The sequence below is a fragment of the Corvus moneduloides genome, chromosome Z, assembly GCF_009650955.1.
Source record: "Corvus moneduloides isolate bCorMon1 chromosome Z, bCorMon1.pri, whole genome shotgun sequence".
NCBI classification, from domain to species: domain Eukaryota; kingdom Metazoa; phylum Chordata; class Aves; order Passeriformes; family Corvidae; genus Corvus; species Corvus moneduloides.
Window position 1 is genome coordinate 74,384,455 of NC_045511.1, and position 27,687 is coordinate 74,412,141.

At 50.3% G+C, this 27,687-nt stretch overlaps 1 protein-coding gene and 1 long non-coding RNA gene across 2 annotated transcripts; one reads left to right on the forward strand and one right to left on the reverse strand.

The window, feature by feature from the left end:
* The first annotated feature begins 6,482 nt into the window (after positions 1-6,482).
* On the forward strand, positions 6,483-24,348 carry LOC116438486. Its single transcript, XR_004237776.1, has 4 exons — positions 6,483-6,493; positions 10,854-10,860; positions 16,445-16,451; positions 24,234-24,348. It is a non-coding gene; the product is annotated as an uncharacterized LOC116438486 (long non-coding RNA).
* On the reverse strand, positions 16,727-21,762 carry LOC116438484 (M-phase inducer phosphatase 2-like). Its single transcript, XM_032097425.1, has 14 exons — positions 21,343-21,762; positions 20,981-21,108; positions 20,347-20,614; positions 19,995-20,031; positions 19,757-19,855; positions 19,578-19,682; positions 19,200-19,298; positions 18,818-18,991; positions 18,601-18,696; positions 18,219-18,281; positions 18,016-18,114; positions 17,557-17,690; positions 17,357-17,468; positions 16,727-17,174 (listed from the first exon to the last, which is right to left on the reverse strand). Exons 3-14 carry the CDS (start codon positions 20,373-20,375, stop codon positions 17,040-17,042), a joined length of 1,182 nt encoding a protein of 393 aa, XP_031953316.1. The 5' UTR covers positions 20,376-20,614; positions 20,981-21,108; positions 21,343-21,762; the 3' UTR covers positions 16,727-17,039.
* Positions 24,349-27,687: the final 3,339 nt, after the last annotated feature.

Here is a 27,687-nt window from a genome sequence, read left to right on the forward strand (position 1 = left end):
GTCCCCTCGACCGCGGGTTCGAGTCCCGGCCGCACCGCGGGGCGGGGATGGGCGGAGGGGGCTGCGCGGGTCTGTTCGCCCTGAGAGGGCATCGCTTCAACTCCTATAAATGCCTGCAATCCCTGTAGATACCTCCCAATTGCTCTTGGTGGTGCCCAGTGACACCAACTTGGCACCAGAAGTTCCGCCTCAACTTTTCCAGCGAGGGTGGCGGGGCACTGAACAGCTCACCCACCGACTTTCCTTTTAACCTTCTCCGGCGTTTTTGTTGGAGAAGCTACTTTTGATCTGGTGTCTCTGTGACTGCTGTGTAACAGGACAATACCGAGGCTTTGTGGGCGTTTATTCCTTTCATTATTTGTTATTTTTGGTTTAAAAGGAAATAAAAAAAAAAGAATGGATGCATCCAGCAGTGTATTTTTCATGCTCAAATACAGCATGGGTTTTAAGGGAGTGACATAATTGTGCAACTGAAGGAATAATGGTGCTTAAGTGCAGGAAATTATTTAGAGGTGAAAGAAGAGACCTAAAGATAATAATTGTAGCACAGAAAAAGCTGTCAAAATTGTGCTCGTGGACAAACATTAAACGCAGGAAACAGTGATAGTAGGCTGTGCAAGAAATTACTGTGCTAAACAACTTACCTGTGCTCAGTGCTTGAAATGCTTGTGCCCTAAGTGACCAAGTCTGGAAGTTGCCTAGGAGATCCTCTGACATATTATACATCTATAATGCCATCTTTTTCCAAACTTTTGTGGACAGCTGCCTCTCTGAAGACATTCAAACCACATCTGGACATGTTCCTGTGTCACCTGCTCCAGGTGTCCCTGCACTGGACAGTCCAGTTGGACTTACAAGCAGAGCCCAACCCCCCCCGGCTGCCCCTTCCTGTCAGGGAGTTGTGCAGAGCCACAGGGTCCCCCCTGAGCCTCCTTTTCTCCAGGCTGAGCCCCTTTCCCAGCTCCCTCAGCCACTCCTGGTGCTCCAGACCCTTCCGAGCTCCACTCCCTTCTCTGGGCATCGTGAGGTTGGATGTCCTGTGAGGCACCTTTGCTTTACATCACAGCTCACTAATCCAATCTTAGGAAGGGGTTTTTTTTCCAGTGCTCTGGTGTTGGAAAGGGATAGTAATTTCATGGTGATAGCATTTGGCAGAGATGCAGCCACTGGGCTGAAGTGCAGCGTAGTGGTTTTCTGGCAGCTCTGAGCATTGTGCTGGAATTAAAATGCAGTGTTTTTGGCATGGACACAGTGACAGGAGCCCACTACCAGTGTGGAAATACATCACTGTGGGGAGATTTTGCCCCCTGCCAGTGAAGGTGGCAAAGGATGCCTCTCTAAAGCCATCTCTGCCTCTGTGAGTCCTCTCCCACTGTGGCTGTGCCTTCCCCATTGGCAGCACTGCACAAATCCAGGGCAAGAGGATGTAGAAGCATTCCTCCAGTCTTCCCAGCTCCATCCAGAGATCTCCTGGGAATGCATCAACTGGTACCAGACTGGGCCTTGGCTGTGGTTTGAACATTCTTGGTGTCTTCCAGGTACCTGATGTCTTAATTTTTCCAATTAACACCCACAGGCTGGTAATTTCAATTTGAAACCAGTTGGAAGAAGAGGAAGGAAAATCATGCGTGGTCAGACTGCCACACCTCAGGCTGACCAGAGGCGAGGACACTGACCATGACCATGAGCCCATGAAACAAGGGTTTCCCCAAACAGTTTAGAAATAAAATACTAAAATCCAAAGGGATTTTTCATCTCTTGGCCTGGGAGGCAGCTGGGTCAGAAGTAGTGCCTGTGGTCAGACACTCAGGGTACCAGTAACACTGAAACCCTCTGTGGTGTATTGGGGTGGCTGGTTACATTGATTTCTGAAGTTGTGGGCCCACATCTTAATTCCAGGTCTGGATTGTGTGGGAAGATTCAACCACACATCTTTCGATGTTTTCTTTCAAAACTGCAAGTGCAGGGGAAGTGTCACCATCAAGAAATATTTCCACAGTTTTGTGGGTTCCTTCAGCGCTGTTGTGGATGTAAATTCACAGGACGGCCACCAAAGTGATCAGAGGGATGGGGCACATCTGCTACAAAAAAAGGCTGAGAGAATTGGGATTGTTCAGCCTGGAGAGGAGAAGGCTCTGGGAAGACCTAATTTCAATTCCAATACCTGAAGGAGCCGACAAGAAAGATGGAGAGAGACAATTTAAAAGGACCTAGAGTGACAGGACAAGGGGAATGGCTTCATACTGACAGAGAGCAGTTAGTTAGATTAGGTGTTGGGAAGAAAATTCTTCCCTCTGTGGGTGGTGAGGCCCTGGCACAGATGGTGGTGCTAGAGGGGAAAAAGAGTATCATCAAAGTTAATATTCTTAGCGCATTTTAGGCCAAAAAGAAATGTCACAGACAGAAGACCCAAAGGAAACAATGGCAAGAAGTTGAAGGAGGAAGAAATTCTTCCGGCCCCTAAAACAGTAATGGACCAATTTGGGCAATCACAGAATAATACAAGTAGAAGTTGCATTTAATCTGTCTCCATGCAGGATGGTGAATTAGATGCATCTATTCATCACATTTTTCTTTAAAACAAAGGTTAGAATTTTCAGGAATGATTTTTCCCCAGAGCAGTGTTGTTCTGCCACCAAACATAACGTTTCCTTACACTTAACACCTGAAGCGTAAACCAAGATTTGACCTTACCTGGCTACCTCCTAAAAGCTCTTACTACTTTGAAAGTCACAAGAAAGGGAATATTAGCATTCTATTCTTGCTGCTCCAGGCATAAGATAAGGATGTTGTTGTATTTTCTTCAAACAATAGCTGGACCACATCACTTCTATTTATTTGCAGTGCCAGATAAATCTATGGGATATGAGAGAAGGAGGTAGAAGTCGTTACATTTCTGTATGGAAGAAGGTTTGGAAGTAGTTAAAAATTATACAAAAACTGCCTGAGAAACCAAGCTAGCCAAATAACAAGGGAGGAAGAAGGCCTTTATGACCGTAAATTTCCTTTGTGCTGGCTCTGAGAAGGGCTGGACCCCGTGGCGACTGCTACAGGCATTGGAGCTGCTTATGTGCAGCTCAGTGTGGCTCTGGCACCAACTAACTCCTCTCCTTGTGCAGCTCCAGGTCCCTGTGACTCTGGAAAGGCCTTTTTTGGAGGTAGTTAAACCAGCCCCACGAGGTCACTCACTCCCACCATCGACCTGGAGCCCTCCCGTGTTTCTGAGGGTCTCTAAGTGGACAAAGCAAGGAGTGAGCCATACACGGACTGCCTCAGCAGGGTCTTCACTGGTGCTAGCTTTTTCTTGATGCATTATTCTTCACTTGTTTTTCCCCTGTTTTGAGACGGTCAGGAGCCGCCAGCACAAACAGCCACTCACAGGAAGATCGGTGGAGCGGCAGAGAAGCCTCTGTGTGTGGGACATGAAATAATCTGAGAACAATAAAGACTTCCCCGGCTTTTCTGCCATCGAACTACCTGAGACTGGCTGAGCTGCACAGCAGGGAGTCACCGTGGGTGGGCTAAGAGACCATGACAATGCTTGTTTATCGCTTCATTAGCTCGATGAACAGCAGAGCCTCAGAAGTCGGTCTGCTGACGGCTCGTGGTCTTTGAATGTAATTCATGCGGTGTTCCTATCGTAACTCGAGAAAATAAGATTTGCCAAGTTCCCTTCTCCCCACTAACAGCTTCGGCTGCCTCTCTCAGAGAGTGCTGCTGAACAGAGGACAGTGGGCAGAGGAAAACAGGCTTTCCCTCAGTTCTCTGAATCAGTCATTGCGCTGGAGGAGACAGAGTAAGGTTTTATTTATGTGCACGCGGAGAAGGCTGTGACTATCAAATCTGCTTTGTTGTTTCTACAGTAGGCTCTGCACCTATTTAAAATATGCGCACAAACACAGCTTTGTGGTAAGAACTGTGTGTTATGTACATACACTCAGTATAGCAGAGCTTTGATTTTTTAATTAATTTTCTTATTAGTCTTCCAATTACAAAGGGAGGAGAGTAAAATGTGTTCTGAAACTCGAGCGACTGGTTTTGGTCCCCTGGAATTCCCATTTAAATCCACTGCAGTTCTGGTTTTATACATGTATTGTAGTTTAACCCCAGCTGGCAGCGAACCATCACAAAACCACACACTCCCACCCCACCAGCTGGATGGGAGAGAGAATCTGAAGAGTAAAAGTGAGAAAACCTGTGGGATGAGACAAAAAAACCCAAACCCTGAGACTTTAATTGCTCTTCACTAGTGCTGCCTTCATGCCCACTATGAATATGGTGTCAAATGAGGGTTTGAATCTTTAAAAATAGTATTTTTAACATTTAAAGCACTGTAAGTCAGGGGTAAATCTGTCTCTGGTAGCACTGAATTGCAAGGAGGGAGGGAAGGAGTTTAGTGAGATTGATGTAAAAAACACCATTGTCATTTAGTACATAATAAATCAGGATAGGTGAGATGAAATACTTTGGTCCCCAACTCCAGCTTGACATCATCGATGTGACAGAAAAACTTGGAGTCTGAATCCATTAAGGACACATCCTGTACCGGGTAGCAGAGTGGCTGTGCTGGCTCTCTGCTCCCTGCAGACCTGGAGTTCAAGCTTTGGGTATTTCTGAGGGGAAGAGAAAGTAAGAAAAAGAAGAAATGTGGCATGGAGCACCTCCTTTATCAGTCAGAGCACTCGGATTTGGAAGTTTTGCTGTTTGCCTGGGTAGAAACCTGATTCCTGTAAGCACATCTAGCTGGGAAGGCTATGCATGCAGAGCAAGCTGCCCCACAGGAGCCCTGTAGCTCCTGGATGAGAGTATTTCTGACCTGGTGATGAACCATAGCCTCTTCCAGAGGACATAAAGATCCTGCCCCATGCAGACTAATTTAGTGGGTTTGTTGAAAACACCTGTACATGCTCCTGGTACTCCTCGTGTGTTCTTACAAAGGTTAAAGCTTAAAAAAATTCCTGAAGATGTGACAGAGAACCATACCTAAGCCAATCAGTTAGACACCCTGTGCTCTCCAGAGTACCTTTCGCTGTTAAATCCCACTTTTTTTTTCTCTCCCACTTCCCATTTCAATGTCCCTAGGTTTCATACTCTTGATATTGCTACCATGCACAACTTTCCCTTGTACACCATACACCATTTCACACCCGTATTTTAAGTCAACTCCTTTGTCTGAGTGTATTCCCCTCTTGAGACAAACTTCTGAACTTCCCAGCTCCCACTCCATGCCATGGCACCAGAAGTATCATAGAGACACTTGCAGCTGTGCCCTGGGTCACAGTCTTGTCCAGATCAGTAGAGCAAACAGAAACTGCATGTGGAAGTAAGTGGTACATGTTTTGGGTACGTCCAAGCCTGCAGAAAACAACCCTTCAGTGCCACAGCTTGATACAGAGCTCATGGTAGCCGGAACTGAGAGAAAACAGCCTTTCTCCATCCTAGAAAATTGGCCTGGCATCAAATTCCATGAGCCGTGGGAGTGATAAAAGGGAACATCCAAGCCCAGTAAAATCAGTTCTGCTCATGCCATCCCTTGGCCTTTGCCTTGGCAAGGCTTGTGCCATGGCTGGGACACTGCCCTGCTGTGGATTGCATTTTTCTTCTACTGAAGAAAAGGACCCACCTCAGTCGAGTTTGGCCTTCAATGTCACTTAACTACTGTGAATTTCTTTCTTTTCTGATGTCTCTCACTGTCTGCTGTGAAGCAGCTTCAGTCCCAGCAGTTAAAGACTTGGGTAGTGGGACTGTGACTCCCAGGGAGCCTCCTGACTGCTCAGGCTGGAAAGTTCCCTCAACAACCCCTGAGAGAGAAACTCTTCAGGAGACAGGATATATCTGTGTAAGCAGGATATACCCACATACATGGCTCCAGTTAAGCAGAGCCAGAGGAGTTAATGAGAGCTGCTGGACAGAAACAAAAAGACCCACTACATGTACATTGCTCAGGAGTCACCCACCTCTGAAGCTGAAGCCTGAGTCCTTCAAATCCCATCACTTTGTCAGTTTCTGAGGTTGCTCCTCTCACCCAAAGCACCTACTGGAATAAGCTTTGACCCACATCAGAGAGCAGGGAATAAGTACATTTTCTTAGCCACTGCCTGTGAAGGCTTGGCCCAGAGCCACGCAGTCCAGAAGTCACTTTGGATTTTAAAACCAGGTTTGAGAAGCCCTGCAGCCAGCCAGCCAGCAGCAGAAAGAAGACAGGCAGTGAGGAGATAAACTGCAGAGGAGCAGAGGTAACAAAAAGAGAGAAAAAGAAGAGAAAGGGATTTTTTTCACCTGGCATATCAGCAAGCACTCCCAGGAAAAAGGGTCTGCAGCTGCCTGGTTTTTTCAGGGACCAGAAGGCAAGAGGAGAAGAGAAAGTAAGAGCTCTCCCCTTCAGGGAGAGATGTGCTGGCATACTCCAGTGGAGAGGCCAGTTGCAGTTTGGAAGAGAGGGAGCATAATTAATGAGGTTTTCAGGGCTGTCTGCCCTTTGCTGGACTGTACAGTCAGCTGCTCTCCTCTGGCCATTAAAGATTAAGGAATGCTATTTCTCCAGCTTGTCATGTGGACTGCCCATTTCTTCTTAAGAGATTCTCGAAACAAATTGTGGGCAGAAGCTTTTGCCTCCATGGCAGACTGCTTCTAGGGCCAGGGCCACCACTGATGTCACCAATTTAATCCTGGCCAGCAACGAGCCCCATGCAGCTGCTGTCCCTCCATGCATCACTGTCCCTCCAACAGGACTGGGGAGGGAATTAGAAGGGTAAAAGTGAGAAAACTCATGGGATGAGATAAATACAGAGAGAAAAGAATGAGAAAAGAACACACATGAGGCAAGCAAAGCAAGGAATTAATTCACCGTGAGCAGGCAGGTATTCAGCCATCCCCAGGAAGCCTGGGCTCCATCACAGGTGGCTTAGGAAGACAAAGGCCAGCACTCCAAGCACACCCCCTTCCTCCTTCTCCCCTCAGCTCTGTGTGCTGAGTCCGACACCATATGGTCTGGAATATCCCTGTGGTCAGTTGGGATCAGCTCTCCCAGCTGTGCCTCCTCCCAAATCCTTGTGCACCCCCTCGCTGGTGGGGCACTGTGAGAAGCAGGCAAGGACTTGATGCTGGGCAATCGTTCTTCTGCCATTAAAAATCCTCCCTGGGTTATCAACACTGTTTTCAGCTCAGGGCCAAAAGAGCCCTGTCCATTAGCCTGGCTACTCTGAAGAAAATTAACTCTACCCCAGCCCAAACCAGCACACACGGCCACCTCCAGGTAACAAGTGCTGGTGGATGGCAGGGTGCACCTTGCAGGACACAAGGTCCCTAAAGCTCCTTTGCAGCAAGGATTAGCTGCTGCCCTCTTAATGGGCTCAAGACCTCCTAATCCTGGTTTTGTGCTGCAGGCTGGCTTGCCCTGCTCACTTAGGGCAGGCACAGGCTCTGCGTGCGCTTTCTCCCGCAAGGAGCTTCTCCAGGGAAAAGATGTGCGGAGCCCCTGCCTTCGGGTGGGAATACACTGGGCCGGTGGCTGCAAGTGCCCAGCTGATGGCACTGTGTCCCCGTCAGTCTGCCCGGCCGGAGGAGAAGGCGACTCGCCTGTGCCTGGCTGGAAAAGCCTGCCCTTTGCTGGCCAGATGAGTCACTGGCTTTTCTCCGACGGACATTTGTATTTTAATGGTGTTTATCCTCCTGGGGGCATGTCCTCTTCTGAAGTAGCTGCAGTTTTGCTCAGGCCAATAGAAGTTGTTGGGCACATTTGGGCGACTTTGTCAGAGGTCTGAAGAACAAAGACCGGGCAGAGAGATAGAGGACATGAATTTGCAAGCATTTTCACTGGCTTTGCCATGACCTGCATCATCCCGGGGCTTCTGCCACATCCCCACAAGACCTGAGTCAAGGTTTTGTCTCTGAACGAAATGTCGACAAAGTGCTGCTTCTATTTATGGTTTTGTTGTCTTGTGGGGAATGCAGTGCTAACAAGGGACCCTGCATCTACCACCGCCACCTTAATGGTATTTGAAGAGCGAAGTTCAAACCCACCTTACACAAGAATCCTTGTTCAAGTAATTTTAAGGTGACGTTGTTAAAAGTACTTGAAAGTGCATTTCTGCCCTCCACTTTGCTTGTTAAAGGGGTCAGAACCAATAGCAATTGAAAATCCCACCATGACATTTTGTAGGGAGTGGTACCCCTGGTTTTCTCCACAGAGAGAGGAGCAGCAGCACGGATCTGCAAAGCGGTAGCAACGCATCCACTTTCTCTGTTGCCAGCAGAAAGCAAGGAGATTAAAGCTTTAAAAATAGCAGCAGAACTCCATGGCCATCAACTGATCTTGTAAAAAGCAGAGCAGAGATTTCAACATACTGTCCATCTGCTATCAGGGCAAGCCAGAGTTGGAGACAGCTTCCAGTCCTTTTTTCCTTTCTCTCAGGCGATGTTTAATCTGTGAGACAGATTTTATATCTGGCTTGACAAATGATGGAGAGAGGTGGAAAGGTGAGGACAGACTGAGTTTTGAACGTGGCATGAAGACCTCCTGTGTGATCAAAGAAAAGAAAAAATCAGGACTACAAGGATTGAGGTGAGGTAAAAAGCGGAATTCAGGGTGTGTGAGCCTGGTGACAAGAAGAGAATTACAAAAGGGTTGAAAGTCACATTTCTGCACCTCTGTGGAGGCAGTGTTGTGTGTGCTTGTGTGCTCTCTTAGGGGAGCAGCAGTGGGTGATAGACCTGACCCCTTAACTTCCCAGATCCTCCAGGGAAGTCTGTCTGTGTCGCTGTTGTCCGCAGGGACGGCGAGATGAACGACGTGGAATTCAAGTCGAGGATAGAACGGCATTATTTAATTAATTACAGACTCATTTATATAGCATTGTTCGCAAAAGTGGTATAACATTATTGGGTGCTTGACCATCCACCTCCCAGAGTGATTGGCTGAATGCTACGACGCCTATGTCAAAATATTTTCTTCAGTGGGGAAAACAAGACTGTGCATAACAAGTTTGCACCCATGAGATAAAGTCTTGGTTTGCAAAACCCTCTACACTGTTGACAGCTAGCTTGCATGAGAAAGGAGACTGTCACAAGCAGCTGTAAAATATAGGAAAATTTCTCTGCCAGCCTTTTCAGCATCTACATGGCTGCACAGCCAAAGACTGGCAGCAAGAAAAAAACCCCACAGTGTGGCTGGGCATGGTGAGGTCACAAGAATCTGGGGAGCTCGAAATGGGTGTTCCGACCCTGTCCTGTATTTCCTGTACCTGAAACACCAAGGATGACCTTTGTGCCGAAGGATGATCCTCTGCCACCTCTTAGGGAGCAGGAACCTCACTGTGGTCACTAGCTGGAGGAGGCAAGGGCAGGAGCCCAGGGAGATCAGCTCCTGACTCTGGGCTGGAAGAGTTGAGAGATGAGCTTCTCTTCTATTCATCAGGCTTCTGGCAGCACTGCTGGGCTGTCTGCATCCAGGGAGCACTGAGCCACACAGCCCAGCCCACTCAGAACACGGCTGTCCTGAGCTGGAGCTGCTCCAGGAGGTGCCTTTGAAGACTGCAGAGTGACTTGGGGTTTTTTTCTGGTCAAAGGTTTCATGTCATGGGCTCTCAGGAGACAAACTTCCCTTTGCTGGTTTGGTAGAGGCCTAGAACAGATACAAAAAAAGAGCAGTGTGCTCTGGCAGGGGAAACCAGAGGAGGAAAAAAATGTCACTGTTTCCTTTCAGAGAGTTGGACTCAGTCTCCAGCTGGAACAGTGGGAGCACCGTTGCTGGGGGGCTTCCATATCTAGGGACTGCCATGTATCCATGCATGCTGTGGGAAGCAGTTGTACACTGCCAGGACATTAAATTAGATTCCCTAATGAGCTCTGAGCTGCTAGTGAGATCCAGCAGTCCCAGAAAACTCAATTTGCAAGGATCTGCAGCAAAATGAGCAGGCCTGGTTTGGTTTCCTGATCATGCACAGGGTAAAGAGCATGCCAAGAGTGTCCCAGAAGAATAAGTGTGGGTCAACACACACAAAGTTCAACTAAATGGAATTATTTATGGAGGATATTGCAAAGCTGAGCCTGATGCTGGGTGGTTGCAGGCCCATGAGGGGAGCTGTGGGCAGCCTAAAACTTTTGCAGGTGGCTTTTGTAACCGTGCCCTCCTGGCTGTGCTGGGAGAAGGGTACTGCACAGAAAGTCTGCTCGTCAGCACGGTCTGAGCACAGCATCCTGCAGAGAAATCCCTCTTGCTGACAGCCCACCATGAAAATCACTTCCTGGCTTCTTCGTTACACTGCTTGGATGAACACACAGTGAGTTTCAGGGAATATGCATTTACTGTCATGCTGGTTTTGTGTCAAAATTATTCAATCAGCAGCGTGTTTAAAGTGGGGTTATGATGAGGCATTAATCACACTCATTGATTTTACTTGCTATGCAGTGGCAGTGTGTTTCACAGCAGGTGGCAGTGTAAGTTATATTACCCCTTTCTTGTCGTGTTACATACTTCTCTGTGATAAAAAATTACTTAGTGATATAATATTATCATTATTTGGTGGCAGCTGGGGAGCACAAAAGCCCAGTGAAGCTGTACCATAGGCTGTAAAAACGAGTCAGGTTTGGTGTTTTGTTACTGTGACATAGACCCAAAGCAAAGCAGGTGCCATGGATACCACGGGGTCTAATGAAGTTGTAGAAACCCAACCTTTTACTATTTCAAGGGAAATACTGAATAAATGAACAATTAAATAACTAGTCCTTCATAATTACAAGTGAGGGAATGTGTTGTGTGATGGCCAAACTGTTGTAGCAACATTTACTTTATTGAAAGGTAATCTGTTTTGATATTATCTTTTCCCCCCCACCAAATTTTAACAGGTCATCAGATATTTTGTAATAAATTAACATTTAATCAGTGCCTTCAGGTTGTGAACAAGCAGCAGGTTTTCTTCTAAGCGCACCTTGCATATAACATCAACTACTTCCAGCTTTTAAAGGGTTAAAGATCACTGTGGGGAAGACTTTGCCAAGGATTAGAACACATTAATGGGAAATGGCCATTATCACATCTAAAATGCACCTCTACACCCTACTAATGCATCGTAATTAAATATAATTAAGTTGTGCAAGCTGAAAATGCTCAATTTCATGATGAACATCCATTGTAGGAGCTAAAATTGAGGTGCTGGCAGCTGAATGTACCCAAAATCCACACGCTGGAATCTGGAAATAAGTTCTGAGCTCAAGCCCTGGTTCCTTTCCACGCTGTGATGAGAAGGGTGACAGAAGAGGTGCAAAGCCATGGAGGGTGGGAGGAAGAGGGAGGTATCAGAGGGGGATTTGCCTCTCCTGTGAAACTTGCCAGTGCTGTCTGCCCAAGGCTTGGAAGTGTGGTTCTCTGCTCTGTTTCTCTCACAAAAGGCTCGAAGAGGGGTGTAGGGAGTCTTTTCCTCAAGCTTTTCCGGAGTGTGAGGGAATTTGGATAATTTTGGATAAGAAAACTGAGCAAGCAGGTCAGTTTCATTGACCTTATGCTTTAAGTAGGTGCTATTAAAAATAGTAGGTGCTATTGTTTTTGAAGTCATAAGTATAATAAGAACAACCAAAACAATTGTGTATTAAGACAGTCTTGTTTTCCTGGAGTTTTATAATTACAGTAACAATTTATTTCAATAAATGTTAAGGCTCCTGTGAGTCATATCACCATCATCAGCCTGGACTCTTTGACAGCTTCATTGTAGCACAAAAAGTTTAACAATCCCCTTTTTGGCTCTGTAAGGGAAGCACTTTATGGGTTGTAAGGGTTTGTTGGCTACTTTTCCTAAAAAAGGGCCTTTTCTGGGCTTGGAGCACCTGGCTGGCACAAGAAAGATCAACTGCCCATGATTTAAACCATTCAAACGAATCCAAAAAGCAGTATCATATGTTTCTTCGTGGTATATAAATCAAGAAATAAGGCTTTTGTAATCTCCCCTGTGTATATGAAAATTGATATGATTCATTTCTGTGTTATCAAAGGGGCTGCTTGATGCTTGATCATTTTGTATTTCCTCTCTGTAAAATTAAATCTAAAAATAGTTGAATTTTATGTGAATCTTTGTTGTTGTTCTTGTTATCAATAAATATAGAGTAATCTGGTTCCTTGATTGAGGTCTGTTTGTCATTTGGGAGGTTTCTTTTGATCATTTGTTTGTTTATTTTTAAGCATTAAGTGGTCCCCTAAAAAAAGAAATATTTCGGTCTGGAAGCATATTGCTAAGAGTGACTTCTGGCTGAAATCAGCAAGATTTAACCATAAAATATTAATTCCTCTGCTATTGAGGGGAAGAAATGTATTTTCTTCAGCTGAAAAAGCCATCAGTAACTTTGAAAAAGAAGCTTCTGCAGTCTTCATCTCTTGCATATGCAGTAAAAGCAAAGTTTCTATATTATGATATTTATCCATTCTGCCAGAGACATTTTATTCTCGTGTTATGGCCCTAGTGATGTATTGAGGTGACCTTTATGACATAAGGAATGTAGCTTCCTACAAGAGAAATAAAAAAAAATATATAACCACACTTGTTTTGCAACTCCATTGAACAGTTTTCTGTGACCTCCGGAGATCAGTGTAGCCTAAAAATTGTAGGGGTGATCACTTAATGACCTCCCTAGAGCTGGTGTAGGAAAATACTTCTATATTCCCATTTTTTGCGTCTCTGAGGGAAACGGTGAAACACAGAACACAGTTACTGGATTGTGATTGAAGCGCTTGCCTAATTGGCAATTAAGGAAGTAATACACTGTTATGAAGTTCTCAGTAGATGAATTGTGTGTGAAATAACCTAGTTCGGGAATATTCTATGATGTTCATTGAATATACTGGTTTTCCTTCCTTCCCTCCTTCCCTCCAAATTCCTTCCCTCCAAATTCCTTCCCTCCTTCCTTCCTTCCCTCCTTCCAAATTCCGAATTCCGAAGTCCGAATTCCTTCCTTCCGAATTCCTTCCAAATTCCGTCCTTCCTTCCCTCTTAAATGAAGGGGCCTCAGTTGCCGCGAGTTCAAGCTGAACAAAAGGGTAAGACCTCTTCTACCTCTGGTAAAGACTCGGCAAGTAATTTGCTGCTTTTATGAGTTATTTAATGTCCACTTGTTGCCCCTGGAGGTGGCTTAGTGGCCACAAAACAGGAGAAACAGCTACAAAGTAAAATCATGTGATTGCAGCTGTATAGTAATTCATTTTCACCTCATAGCATGCCTGCAGATGTATCCAAGCAACGTATCTTTTAATTTATTTTCTTTTAAAGCATGGGGAAGAAGGCAGCATGCTGTCAAAGCCTGGCCAAGATGGGTTCTAAGCTTGTAGCTAATCATGGCTGTAAGAGCACAGCGCTCTGAGAGTGCAGTTCAGATGTATTTTGGGGCCTTGCCTATGTAGCTAAAATGTGGATTGTCTCTACTGTAGTAGGGACTAATTCAGTGTAGTACTGTAAGTACCAAAGGTTGGTGGCATAAATGTCACTACAGTGCCCAAATATTAGCTGTCTGTTTCTCTTCACTTGTTTTGAACAGTGGAAAATTGTCAACGAGTAGTTGTCTCTTTGTGCCTTGGAGTTCCATTATTTTTCCAGAGGTGGCACGAGTATCCTGCATGCCTGGAGAGGAGCTTGTCCCACCCTACTCCTTGAATTTTGCATGTAAATGACATGTAACACAGGATTACCATGTGAGTGAATGCCCAAAGTGTGCCTGCAAACAACCCCTTCGAAGTTACAGGTGCTGTTTTCTCAGGTGCTGGAAGAGATGGAAACGTGTCTATATAAAAGTTGTCTACATTACCATGGCATCAGCCGTGTCGTTTTATATGGGAAATTGTTTGGGTGGTTCTGCAAAAGGATTTCCTGGAAAAGCTGCATAATTTTACATATATATATATAAATATATATATATGTTCTCTTTGTTCAGCGATGTAAAAGTTAAATTTAGCACATCTCACTATCCAGCAATATAGATCACACACAGAGGCGTCAGCAGGCAGAGCACACCTGATGTATTTCTAAACAAGCAAATTTTGCAAATTGCTCTTATGGATGCAGTTCTAAGAAAGCAATAATAAAGATAAATATTTAATGCCCAATAACAGTGTTGTGTCTTATTTTAGCTTTCCTGGGAGTTTCAAAAGTTAGCAAGGCTTTTCTTAGAAAACATGAATCATATACAATAGGAATTATTTCTGAGCACTACATTTGCCCAGGGAAGCAGCCTCACGGGGCTTCAAGTACTACTGGGAATGCAGATAATTTCTCAGAAGAGATGCTGAGGAGTTACTAAATTTCCAGACCAAAGTATTTAAGAACTCCACAAGTTTTCTTTGGGTTTATCTGCTATTTTCCTTACGTAAAGAAAGGCATTACTACATGATAGCAAGTTTTTGGTTTAGAGTTTTGTAGCAGTAAATTTATTTCCTCAAATTGTTCATCATCTTTAGAAAAAGAAATTTAATATACCGTGTATGCTCTTCAGGTTGGAAACCTTTAAAACTCCGGGTGAGTGAGCAGCTTGGCCAGTCTTCAGTACGAGCTGGAAATGGGCAGCAAATAAATGTGCAGTCCCACCCTGGCTGCAGAAGTGCTCAGCATCCTTGGCATCATTCTGGTAACAGATTTTTGGCCTGTTTTTGAGACACGTTTTAGAGACAAACCTATTCTTCAGGGAAAAAAAAATATCGTCTTGACCCAGAGATATAATTGTAGGAAAGTCTGGAGGCGGATGGGCAGCCTGGAAACTGATGCAGGTTTCTTGAATGCTGCTTTATGTGTGGTTTAGTCCTGAAATGAGCCTAGGGAAGGTTACCTGTTCGTTTAATTTGTACTTAGAGCTTTCAAGACACATTTTCCACATTTGTTTTCCACATTGGTTAAAATGTAACCTCCTTTAAATTTCTTCTGGAATGTGCCCGTTTAATCAGATGGAATACTGAGGATTAAAACCTGAGGTACTGACTGCACAGATTGTTTGTTTGGCTTTGTTGGTTATTTTTTCCTTTCAACTTTTGTTTTGTGGTAAAATATTTGATTCAGAAACTCAGAAATATTCCTTTTAATAGTTTAAAAATAGGATTCTCCTTCTGAGTCTTTTTTGTGTTCTTGATGCCATGAACAATTTTAAAATTTCTTGCTTTGAAGGGCATTTGATTCCCTAAAAGGCTTTGCATTTGCTGTCTTTACTATCATTATTTTTTTAATGACCATTCAAGAGCAAATTAGCATTTCAAGGACAATAATCTGATCTTAATTCCTGAGCGGCTTTTCCTGGCCATCCCATTGGAGCTTGGGAATCACCTAGTATCCCCCCCTTATCTCTCTCCTGTGAAACACCAAGGGTGCCAGGCAGGATGTTGCCTGTAGTTCTGAGGGATGTTTTGATGCGCATCTCCTGGAGAAAAGGTTCCTTGGGGAAAAGGATCTGCCCGTGGGTAAGGAGCAAATCCATCTGGAAGCCGGGGATACCAGAAAGCACCACTTCCTCCTGCTCACAGTGAATTTCCCTGTATTTTTAGATATACATGTATTTATATAGAAATCAGGAATTCTGAGAAAGCTGCGCGTCATGCCCGTGATGTTTTATGCTATTGAAGCACTGCCAACTGCTGCCCTGAAACATTGGAAGAGCTGCAAGGGGATTATTTGACAAATAAAATTGCAGGTGATTTTCGTAAAGGTCTTCGTTTTTGCCATTTTGTGCAGTCCTCTGTTTTGCTCTTGTGACTGCTAATTGGCGTTGCTGTTTTCTGTTTGAGCTACTCAGTTGTGGGGCAGATTAAGTGGCCTTCCTGGCACCCCAAAGCCCCCTGATTACTCACCCCCAACGTCTTCTTCAGCAGAGGACGCGCCTCTTTGCCCGTGTGTGTGCCAATGCTCCTTGTAAGACTTTAAAAATAGGATTGTCCGTGAGGCAGGAGCTGATCCAGGAGCCCATTGGCAGTTTGGGATGGAGCAGGATGTGGATATGGGGCCGAGGAGGTGCAGATGAGAGCCAGGGCGATTTTGGCCAAGGATGGATTCTCTGGTGGAGCACAAAGCAAAGCAAAGGCCAGGCCCAACACTCATAACCAGGCCACTGTCACCTGGCTGGGGAAGGGAGGGCATGGAAAAGCCCCCCTGGGGCATCCAGGAGTGACGTCAGCTCATCAGGACTGCAGAGAAATGGAGGGGAGGATGGGTGCCCCAAGGGTGACTGAAGCACTGGGAGGCCACTTGCCAGGGAGAGAATGGGGGACACTCGTGTTAAGGACACCCACCCCTTTGAGGTGCCACATCCCTCGGCGTCCCACCGAGCCCTGTCCCCCCAAAAGGAATTGTGCCAGCCCTGAGGGTGCTGCAAAGTTCAGGAGCCCCGTAAGAAAAGAGAGGATCCTGGCTGTAGGGGTCCCAGGGAGAGGGGTGCGATGTCACCACCCCAAGTGTCCCACGGGTCCTGCCAAGCCCAGCATGCTCAGAAAGAGGGTCCCGTGGAGGTCCAGGGCCATGCTGCTGCCAGCCCAGCACGCAGGAACAGCAGCCACGGGGCCAAACTTTGCCCACCTGTCCCTGGGGAAGTCACCACGCCCCACAAGGAAGCCATCACCTCAGCCCTGTCCCCTGCCAGCAGCTGCCCCTGCCCCCAAATCCCCAGCAGACCCCTCCAGCCCGGCCTAGCCATCCCAGCAGCCCCGCATCGGGGGCTCCCACCCCTGCAGCAGCCTGGTGCGGGCAGCGAGAGCTCAGGACACGGCTTTGTTCTCCTGCAATAGGACTTTATTAACAGAGACTGCAGCAAACAATCCTAGCAACGGACAAACTCAGAAACATTGATAACAACGAACACAAAACTATTCTTAACAGGAAACAAACACAAAAAATATTTAGAACAACAAACAAACACAAAAATATTTGCAACGAACAAACGCAAAACCACTCTGAACATGAACTACCACCCCAAAGCCATCCCGACGAACCCGACCGAGCACCCGAGGCGCATCCGCAGCCAAGGGAAGCCTTCCTCCGTTCCCAGCTCCAGCGCTGCCCCGACGGGGCTGAGAGATCCCCGGGCGCTCACAGGTCCCGCCCGCGGCTGAAGAGCGCCCGCCGGCCGCGCTCGCGGAGCCGCCTCTGCCCGCGGAACTTGCGCAGCTCCTCCTTGAACGCGGCGTGCCGCATGGGCCGATAGTCCCGGGGCTCGCAGTGGCTCTGCAAGGCACGGCTCCGTCAGCCCCCGCAGCACAGCAGCCCCCGGCCCTGGAGATCCCCACCCGTGGCGGCGAGGATGCTCAGAGCCACAGCTGCCCCTCCCCACCGCCGTGTGCCCCCGCCACTTCTTCCCTCTCGGCACCGACCGCCTGCCACCGAGGGGACACGGGGACGGCACTCACCGGGAACTGAAAGAAGAACTCCCGGTAGCCGCCCTTCAGCACGTACAGCTCGGGGTAGTGCAGCTGGGGGTACTCGTGGCAGCAGCGATCCCTCTCCCGCAGGAACTTGCACCTGTGCCACGGACAAAACGCACGGCATCACCCCCGTGCCGGGATCCGGGGCTGGCAGAGCCCAGCCTGCCCCCCGGGCCATCACTCACATTTTGGGCCCCCGCTCAACAGAGAACTCGCAGTGGAAGATGACGATCACCCTCTTGCTGGCGTCCAGGGGCACGATGGGCTGCTCCAGCAGCAATTCCTCCACGTCCCGCTGCAGCGGCAGGTTGACAGCGCCCTGCGGAGGCAGAGAAGGCGCCTTTCCCCCCTCAGTGTCCCATTTCATTCTCTGCAGCGACTCAAGTACGCTGCCCCCAAGCCTCCCCCACCAGCACCGTCACCCGCGGCACTGGGACACCGTCACCCTCCTCCTTGCAGCTGCGAATCAACCCTTCAGGGGGTAGCTCGGCACTGCACAGGGGCTGCTCCACCCCACCGGGCGGCTCAGTGCCCTCCGGGGGGGGGCTGCTCGACCCCTCGCCGTGGGCTCAGCACCTCTGAGGGTGCCTGGGCTTCGGACACCGCCCTTCCTCCCGGCCCCAGGGCCACGAGGGGCTTCTGACCTTGACGTGGCCGCCCTCGTACTCGTAGGGATAGCGGCAGTCCGCGACGATGCTGCTCTCGATGCAGCTGCTGAAGTGCCCCGACAGCACCGCCGCCAGCTGCGGGGGGAGCGCGTCACCAAAGGGGGGGACACACGGGGGACAGGGGGAGAGCGGGCAGGCAGCCCCTCGGGGGGGCCGGGGAGGGGCTGCAGCCCCCTTACCGTCTCAGGGGAGATGTACTTCAGGCCCGGGTCCTTGCCCTCCACCGTCGGCAGGAGATGAGGCTGGAACAGACAGGCTCTGGGCTCAGCCCCATTCCAAGGACACCTCCCAGGCCTGCAACCTGTCCCCCCAGCCCAGAAGCCCCCGAGCGGCCAGCTGTGCACCCGCGGGAGGGGAAGGGCCACATAGACGGGGCTGTGCCACACGGATGGACCAGAGGAGCGGTCATGGGGCTCTTCATCCACTGCAGGGATGCTGCAGGCTGGCAAGCAAGGGCCACCAGCTCGCTTTGGGCTCTCACAGCGCTGCGGGGCTCCAGCCATGCTCCCCGTTCAGAATAATGGGGGCACCCCCACACCTGCCCCATCCTCGTGGCCCTACCTTGGAGAAGTCCCCGATGAGCTCCTGGTCATCGTTGGCCAGCAGGTTCTCGATCTCCTCAAGCCGGGCGGACCGGGAAGGCTCCAGCCACGCTCCCTGCCGAGGCACCACCCAGAGACACCCCCAGATGTCAGCAGCGGCTCTGCCAGAGCCGGGCCGGGGCCCAGGCCCGCCAGGGACAGGCTGGGTCTCACCCCACACCATCCCCAGCACCCACCGGCTCCACCGACGCCTCCTGGCCAGGGCTGCCGGCCACCCTCCTCTGCCGCTTGGCCTCGACAGGGCTGTCGCTGTCCGAGAGCTGTCCCCGCTTCAGGACGGGCCTGGGGACACTGCCCGGCTCCGAGGGCGAGCGGGACAGCTGCCGGCATTGGCTGCGCTTCCCCGGACGCTGTGGGGAGAGCCCCCGCTGCTGCCTGGCGCTCTGGCAAGCCCCAGCACCAGCAGGGCAGCGGCCAAGGCTCCCACTCCCCGTGACCAAGACAAGCCCACAGTCTCTGGGCTGCTGCTGCTCACCAACCAGCGGCCCCAGGCCCCCCAATGGAGACCCCAAGAGGGGATTGTGGGGCTCTATCCGCTTCCCAAAGGCTCCCACGTACCAGCTTTGCCTCCTCCTTCCTCATCACTGGCGTGGTCACCAGGCTCTCCTTCTCCTGGGGCACGGTGGCATCGTTCTGCCAGGGCAGCAGCTGGGGAGACTTGGGGCACAGGCAGAGGAGATAGTGAAAGTGGCACAAGTCCTGCCAGCTGCTTCCCACCCGCAGGCAGGCAGGGATCCCATACGCGAGCTCCATCCACCTCCCGGTGCCTTCCAGCTTTGCAGACGCACGGGGTGTCCCCGTGACCCCCCGGCCCGGCCATCTCCCACCTCCGCAGCTCTCCAGGCCACGCGGGGAGCTTGGAGCGGCAGCTCCCATGCGTGCAGCCCCGGCATCACCCATCGCTGCTGCCCTCCCGAGCCCTCCAGCCTCTCTCACCAGCAGCTCTGATGCGGCCCAGGGGCTCTTGGCAAGGGGCTCCCTCCTGGCGGTCCCATGGCTCCACTGGCCCGGCCTCTGCAGCTTCTTGGCGACAAAGCCCTCCTGCAGCGGGGGGGACACGGCGTCAGCACTCCTCTGTCCCCTCCCTGCCCCCCAGCTCTCGCTGCCTCCCTCACCTCATCCTCGGGCTCCCTCCGGCGCCGCCGCGCTCTGTCCCTGCGCTCCTGCAGCTGCGAGATGTCCTTCAGGACACGGCTGCCATCCCGCTGCCACGGCTGTGGGACAGCCAGCGGTGAGAGGTGCGCACCAACCCTGCCCCCTCTCCTGCCTCCATCCTCCTCGTCCCGGCTCGCCCAGGGACTCGGCAGGATCCTGCCTCGCTCTGCTCAGCCCTGCACAGCCTCCAGCACTCACCGGCAACGAGTGCATCCTCTGCCGAAGGAGCTTCCTGCTGCAAGAGCCGGCAGAGGAAAGGATCAAATGACAGCAGGTGGCCTGGGCCGCTGAGTCCCACCCCTCTGCCATTGTCACCTCTGTCCCCCACATCCTCAGGGTGGGGTGAGACCTCCCCGGGGCTGTCACAGCTCCCCAAAGGGACCTGGGGCAAAACCACCTCCAGGCTCTGAGGAAACACCAACGGCCTGAGTGGGACCCCAGCAGGGGGAACGGGGACAGCCTGGCTTTTGGCTGTGGGACAGGGACAGCCTGGGCACAGGGACAGCCCGGCATTCATGTCCTGCGGCAGGGACAGACCCCCTCCACTTACTCTTTGAGAGCTCTCCCGAACGCCGGCATCGTTCTCTGGAGGCTGTGGAGAGAGCAGAGATGGGGTCAGTGGCGGTGGCCCAGCTTGCCACCCCCCAGGCACAGACTGGGGCTCACAGCTGGATGCACAGCCCCCAGCAAGGCTGAGACCGGGCCCTGCTGCGCGGGGGAGGGACAGGGGGTGTCCCCGGGAGGACACGGGCATGGGGCCGCTCACTCTTCCTGTGCGGCCGCGGGCTTCTGCTGCGTGGGGAAGTCTGGCTCCAGTCCTGCGGGAACAAGGCACTGGGCTAGTAGCCCCGCTGCGGGGATCGGCCTCCTGCCCCCAGCCCTGGGCACTTCGGGCCCGGGCACGGAGTCCCCCACCAGGCGGGTGCCAACGGCCCTGCGAGCACCGCTCCCCATGGAATGTCGCGTGTCCCCCGGAGCAGGCTGTCACCGCAGCGGTTCGCGGCTGAGCCCCGGGGAGCGCAGCTCTAGGCTCCCGCCCATCCCTCCCCACGAGCTCCCCCGCCTCGAGCCCCTCGCCAGCCCCTCGGCCAAGCCCTCCCGCCACATCCCTGTCCCCTTCAAACACCCTCTGCAGGACCCCAGGCCCGGGCAGCGCCTGGGGACGGAGCAGCCCCATCCCTCACCTGCATCCGGGGACTGGCAAGAGACCGAGTCGCGGCGACAGTCCGAGGCCACCGGCTGCGGGGACAGCGTGTGCCACAGCCGCGGCAGGGGCAGCCCCCCGTGGCCCCGCTTCGGGGTGTCCCGGTGCCTGCGGGCGGTCAGGACGGGGCAGTGTCAGCGCCCCGCTTGGCCCTCGCCCTTTCTTGCCCTGCCGGGCCGGGGGCAGGAGCTGCAGCAGGGGATCCCCAAAGCGTCCCAGCCCCCTTTGGCACGGCCCCGCCGCCGAGCCCCGCGCGGAGCAGCCGTGTCACGTCGGGGCAGTCCCGCGTGCGGCCGGCGGCCAAAGCCACTCCCAGCCGCTGCCCCTCGGCCACCCCCTCACCTGGCGGGGCCCGCCGGGTCACCCTTGTCCAGCGGCGTGAGAGGGGCTGTGCCGGGCGAGGGCAGCGGGGAGATGGCCGCCAGCCCGGGCAGCCCGCGGCCGCCGCACAGTGACATGGCCCGGGCAGGGACCGAGCGAGCGAGCGACGATCGAGCTCCGGCAGGAGAGCAGCGCCAGGGGACAGGGGACAGGTGGCAAGAGATGATAGGAAGTCAGAAGGGCAAAGAGATAACAGGTGAGAGGTGATAAGAAGGGCCAAGAGGCGATAAGATGCGCTAAGTGGCGATAAGAGGGGACGAGAGGTGACAGGTGACACCCGGCCCGCTCCCGTTTACAGTAACAGCAATAACAATAACAGCGGCGCCCGCAGCCAGTGGCAAACCGCAGCCGGCACGAGGCGACGCCCCCAGCCAATGAGAGGTGGCGCTGGGCGCGAGGGGACGCCACCGGCCAATGAGAGCTGCGGAGGGCGCGTGGGGGCGGAGCCTCAGCCGAAGGGGCGGTTTATGGTCAAAGGGGAGAGGCCACACCAGGAAAGGGGCGTGGCCAACGAGGGAAAGGGGCGTGGCCAGACCTGGTCACTGCAGCGGACACTCGGTCACCCCTGTTGGCCCTCGTTGTGTCACCTGCAGGGTAAAAAAGCCATGACCTAACTGTTATTAAAAAGAAACAACTCTTGAATGTCCTCAAAAAAAAAAAGTAATTTATTGAACATGAGGAAATTCAGAAATTATTACAGAAATGAAAAGATTTAAAATTTAGAAATTTAGAAATCCCAGGCACGGAGATAAAAGACCTTTGAGCCGTACCGGCTATGAGCCCTAGGCCAGCAATCTAACAGCACTCTGTTGGCTTTAGCCATTCCAAAGGCAGGAATATTTATTACGGTCTCTAGGGTGAGACTTGGACCGAGAGTTACAGTGCCGGCTCTCGCCTGCGCCCAGTCCAAGGAGAAAGGACACTCCCTCTGGAGGAGTTCGATTTTTCTAAGCTTTGTTCCCTCCCAGATCCACCCACAGTCCAGCCCACAGTGCAACCCACGAGGCTTCACTTGACTGGGTCCGGTGGTTGAAGAGGTAATGCTCTGTATGCAATGGCTCGGGGTTACTCGGGCTCAGTCCTTGGGGTGATGGTCAGAATGGCAGGAAAAGTCCCTCATTTGCATTCATGGTTGCCGTGGTGTGGGGTTACAGTCCCTCAGAGGGGGTCTAAAAATAGTCTGGGAGCTGTTAATATCAACACTTAACCGCTGCAGCTTCTGGAAGGGAGACACAACAAGGTTCTGAACTTTTCCATGAAACATTAGAACATTAACTAATTTAATAACAAGTGGTTTATAGAAACATCCCACTTAGATCTATCACTGATAACCTTCGATATAATTATTGTAACTATTACTTGAGGGGTGTAAACAATCAGTAGTGTTAAAAGCCATCACTGAGACAGGCAACCTATTTGTAACAAAGAACTTTGAATTTAACACTAACCAACCACCTTTAAGAAACCAGAATATGTACTTAATTATTTTATTAATTTATCATTTGAATCCTAAACAACTCACCATGCAAAAGCCAACCAAGTCTACTTTATGCATGACCTAACAGCACCCTGAGAACCAGGCCATGGCACTGAGTGCCACGTCCAGTGTTGAGAAAAGCAGGGTTGAAATCCTGGAGGTTGGGTTTTTATTGGTGGAATTTCTGGTTTCTAAAGGCGCTTGTGAACAGCCTACTCTGTTCACCTGCTGAACACTTTTATTTCTGTACCAGCCTTAAAAGAAACAAAATCAGTTCGTTGCCACTTGTGCTTAAGGGCACTTGATTTCTCTGCTCTTCAAACGTGCCCTCGACATGGTGTTAATGTCCTCAGTGCTTCCAACCTGCCTCAGTGTCATAGGTTAGCAAGCATAGTCCCGGAGGTGATGTCCTTGCAAAGGGATGCTTACTATTTCCTCTATGACCTGATAGAACCTATCAGCTGGCCAGTTTGAATATGGACAATTCTCTAAGCCACTTAAAGTTGTGACCACCTCTGTGATCCACACTTAAGAATAGGCAAACCTCCCCCCCCAAGCTCTCTCTCGTTTCCGGAGCTGGGTCAGGTGGCTGCGGGGCCCGTGCAGGGGCCAGTGGGCCCAGCCCAGGCCCTGCTCGGGCCAGGCCACAGTCTCCAGGATGACCCTCCCAGCAGGGCTGTGGGCAGCCAGAGCGGCTCAGAACCACCCCCCCCCCCCCCCCATACCCCACTGCGGCCAAGATTTCAGCAAAGCAGCACCTCTGTCCAGCAGAGGTCAGGTGACCAACAGCGATAAGGAACATTCCAGCTGCAAGGCCAAGGTGAGATTAACCCTTTTATTGCTGTGAAGAGCTGAAAACCCTAGGGAAGAGAGAGAGGAGATGCTTAAAGCTGAAATTCTGTTGTGAAGCTATGATACATCAGAGTATCCCGTTGTAATTCCATGAATTCCATATGGGGGGTGGAGTGTTCAACTTGTAAGCAAAAGCACCTGCACTGAGATAGGCAGATGCTGACGCAGCTGTAATTTCATGAGAAGTTTGGACAGGGGGAGATGGACCAGATGAGGACTTTTGCTCCAGCTGGGAAAGGAGAAAACCTCAGTCCCTAGAGATGAACCTGATGAGGAATTTTGCTCCAAATGGAAAAGGAGAAAACCTTAGTTCCTAGAGGTGCTCCCAGAGATAGTCCTAACAATGAAGATGAGGAAGACCCTTTGCTCCCAGGGAAGGAGAAGGGCCTCTGTTTTTATTTCTGAACGGCTCAACCTTAAAATTGTACCCCAAAAAACTTCAAGAGTGGACCCTTGAAAGCAGTTGCGGGAAAAGGTGCAAGTCGGGGGAAGGGACTCACATGCGAGCAGAGAACCAACCCAGGTGGCTGTCTCGTGATAATGTTGTCATAGCATGAGCAAAAAGAGACTTCTCTTTCTAAATGGACTGAACAAGGTTATTATGGCAGTGGTAAACAGACTGAACATCTTAAGGGTTGTCTTTTTACATTGTCAGTGGGAGAAGGGAGGAAGGTGGGGGGAAGAGGAGAGTTCTGAAGGTGGTATAACTTTCTTTCTTCTTTTAGGTCTGTTAAATAAACGCCTTTAAATTCTTTCAAGTTTGGTGCCTGCTTTGCATTTCTCCTAATTCCTATCTCACAGCAGATAAACAGTAATGAGTATTTTGGACCAAACCACCACAACTGGGAAGAGGTACCCTGATTAAAAACCCCTACTGGTGAGAAGGTTTTATAGGAGAAAGTTTCACGAAGGATGTCTGGACTTCAGGCGGCTCTCTGGAAAGCTGTTTCTTGCATAGGCGAAGTTACAGCATTTCAGGGAGTGGGTATCCAGAGCCAGCCCTACAGCTGCCAGCTCCAGCTGTAGGCATCCCTTTCTGTTCAAGTTACAAAGCATTCTATACTTTTCTTTGCTGAGTATCTTAACACATAACAACCAATAAGCACCATACACAATACCTTTACATTTGCCTATAGCCTATCATAACCATCACCATATTACAGTCATTATTATCCAATCACAAGAGTAAGTAAGTTACAATTTAAACTTACAATGGAAAATTCTCAGACCTCTCTTTTTCTTCCTACATCAACATTTCTTGTTTGCCTGCCATATCTCTCTTTTTGGTAAAGACACGTTTTCTATTCACTTATGCTCTCCTTGAGACTTATTTACTTGGTGAAAAACATGTCTTTGTTTGTAATCACATACCTTTGTCATGCTCCTAAAAATCTCCTTCCAACTCGTCTCCAACCTTTGCCTTCTCAGTTACTCAGCGATCACTGTTTCAGCAAAACATCTTTTATTCTATACCAAAACTTGCTTTCATTTCTACCTCATCCCCAGCTTCTACATTCACAGACCTTTCTGCCAAGCCTACATACCTTAGCAAACTTTCATCCTCCCCAACAATCAATGATGACTGCTAACTGGTGGGATGGCGTATTGGGGAAAGAATGGTGGAAGAAGCTAGGTTTCTTCCTCTTATGTGCTACAGCTAATATTTCTCCCTTGCTTGATCCCCTGCTTTATTCGGCTAATCACCAGCGTAGTTCAAGGCATGCAAGTTGTGACAATGCCTACGGACCCAAAGTTGGCTACGTCTGGAACAGCGCAAAAAATTATGGTATTAAAAAGACAAAGTGATATAAAAGACCCTCTCGAAGAAGCCAAATTAATCTGTGAAAAGAACAAACGAACATTAGAAGCAAGAAGAAAAGAATTATTGCTCAAGACAAATGATTTATAAAATAGAAAAAGACGGGATTGTTATAAACATATATTGTAATATTGGCTTCTCGCAAGTATTAAGGTGAATATTATATAATGTTAGAAATGCTTTTGCTGTGTGGATGTAGTTTTCTTTCTTTTTAGCAAGAATGTAGCAAGTGTGAGCAAGTAAGATAACCTCCAAGCGAACAGAGGATGAGGCCCGAAAAGCTGCTAATCAACACTTTGTCCAGGGAACAAAAGGGCCCAAAGGCTGCTCCGCCTGGAGAACGGGGGCCCAGGGGGGCCCAGAGCTGCTATCACCGCTCTGCCCGGGGGGCAAAGAGGCCAAAGCTGCAATCAACCCTGACTGTCTGAAGAAATTAAGAGGCCCACTCAACTATCAACTCTCACCTAACGAGCCCAGGCCCAAGAATCCAAAGAAATAAAACCGCAAGGAGAAGACTACACATGCTCCTAAAAAGGCGGAACCAAGGAGTGGCCATGCAGAACACTTCCTAGAAAAGTTTGAATATGCATAGAGAACAGACAGTAAAAATGGTATAAAAAGGACTCACCTCGGCATCAGGTGTGCTCTTGGCAGAGCGCCAAGGCACCCGGCCGTTACCTCTTTGCTTTATTTATTGTCTCTTATTGTCTTTATATTAAAACTCTTTAATTCTCACAGGACAGTGAACCTCGTTTTTCACAAGACACAGTGCGGACAATGAAAAGAAAAAAAAAAAAGGAAAAGATGGTATATCTGGATGTTGCTAGTTGTCCCAAAAGACACATTTTTTAAAGTTTAATTGGAATTTTCTTCCTTTCTTTTCCTTTTTGACCGTTGCTCCTGAAACTTGAAGGCACATGACAGATTAACTTCAGCAGTAACAGGAGATCCGTGGGTAACAAATGACTGAATTCCATTCCACACACAAACATCTCAGCATCTCTGCTTACCCATCCCTGTATAAGGTATATGGCAAAAACAAATTCTGTGTCTTCTTCTTTCTTGGCTTTTTTTTCTTTTCTTATGAAGGTTTGCTGCTATTAGAGAAGGGTCAAGTGGCACAGAAGCTCTGTGGAAATCCGGATTTAGCTCCAAGGGAATCAAAGTCTCCCCCGGGGCGAGGGTGCGGCGGAGCCCTTTGTGATGCCAGAGTTTCGCAGAGGCGACGTCCCCGCTGAGGTCACCAGGGGCTGCCCCGCTGCGCTATAAAGCGGGCGCGCCCGCCCGCGCCCGCCCGCGCCAGCATGGCCCGCTACCGCCGGCGCTCCCGCCGGAGCCGCAGCCGCAGCCGCAGCCGGCCGCCGCCGCCGCTCCCGCCGCCGGGGGCGTGCGCAGGAGCCGCCGGGCCTCCCGCCGCTCCGGGTACCGCAGACGCCGCCGCCGGCGCTGAGCCGAGCGCGGGGCTTGGCCTCGTACGGCCCGGGGAGCGCCCAGAGCGCGGCCGTGGCGCGGGGCTGGCGATGCCAATAAAGGCCAGCAATGCTCACCGCAGTCTGCGTGTCCCTGCGTGTCCGTGGGTGCCCGTGGCTGTCCCGTGGCTATCCCTGGGTGTTCGTGCGTGTCCCCAAGTGGGAAGTTGCCCTGACGTACCTGTCAGTGTCCAGATCTGTCCTTGCGGAAGTGGTGGGGTCCTGAATCCCCAAGTGAAGGGAACACAGAATGAGGTCTGCAGAGAGCTCTCAGGTCATCAAATACAAACCTTAACCCAAAACTACCGATCCTACCACTAAGCCGTATCCCCAAGTACTATTTTTACTCTTTTTTTACTCTTTTTTCTTTTTTTTAAAGTCCCTCCAGGAATGGTGATACCACCATAGCCCTGGGCAGCCTGTTCCAATGTTTGACAACCACTTTTCGTAACAGCCGAATAAAATCCTTCCAGGTGCAACTCTAGGCACTTTTCTGTCGTACTGCTGCTTTTTCCTGGCAGAAGAGCCTGAATGAAGCCAGGGTGACCAGCGGGAATCACCAGTCTCGTTCAGCCCCGTCATCTCACCGTGCCATGCCATGGCCCTTCTTTAGTCACACCCCGGCCCTTCACGCTCATTTTCTCCCTTTTCCCCCAAGATACAGCCCAGGAACCCCTCCTGTCGAGTCC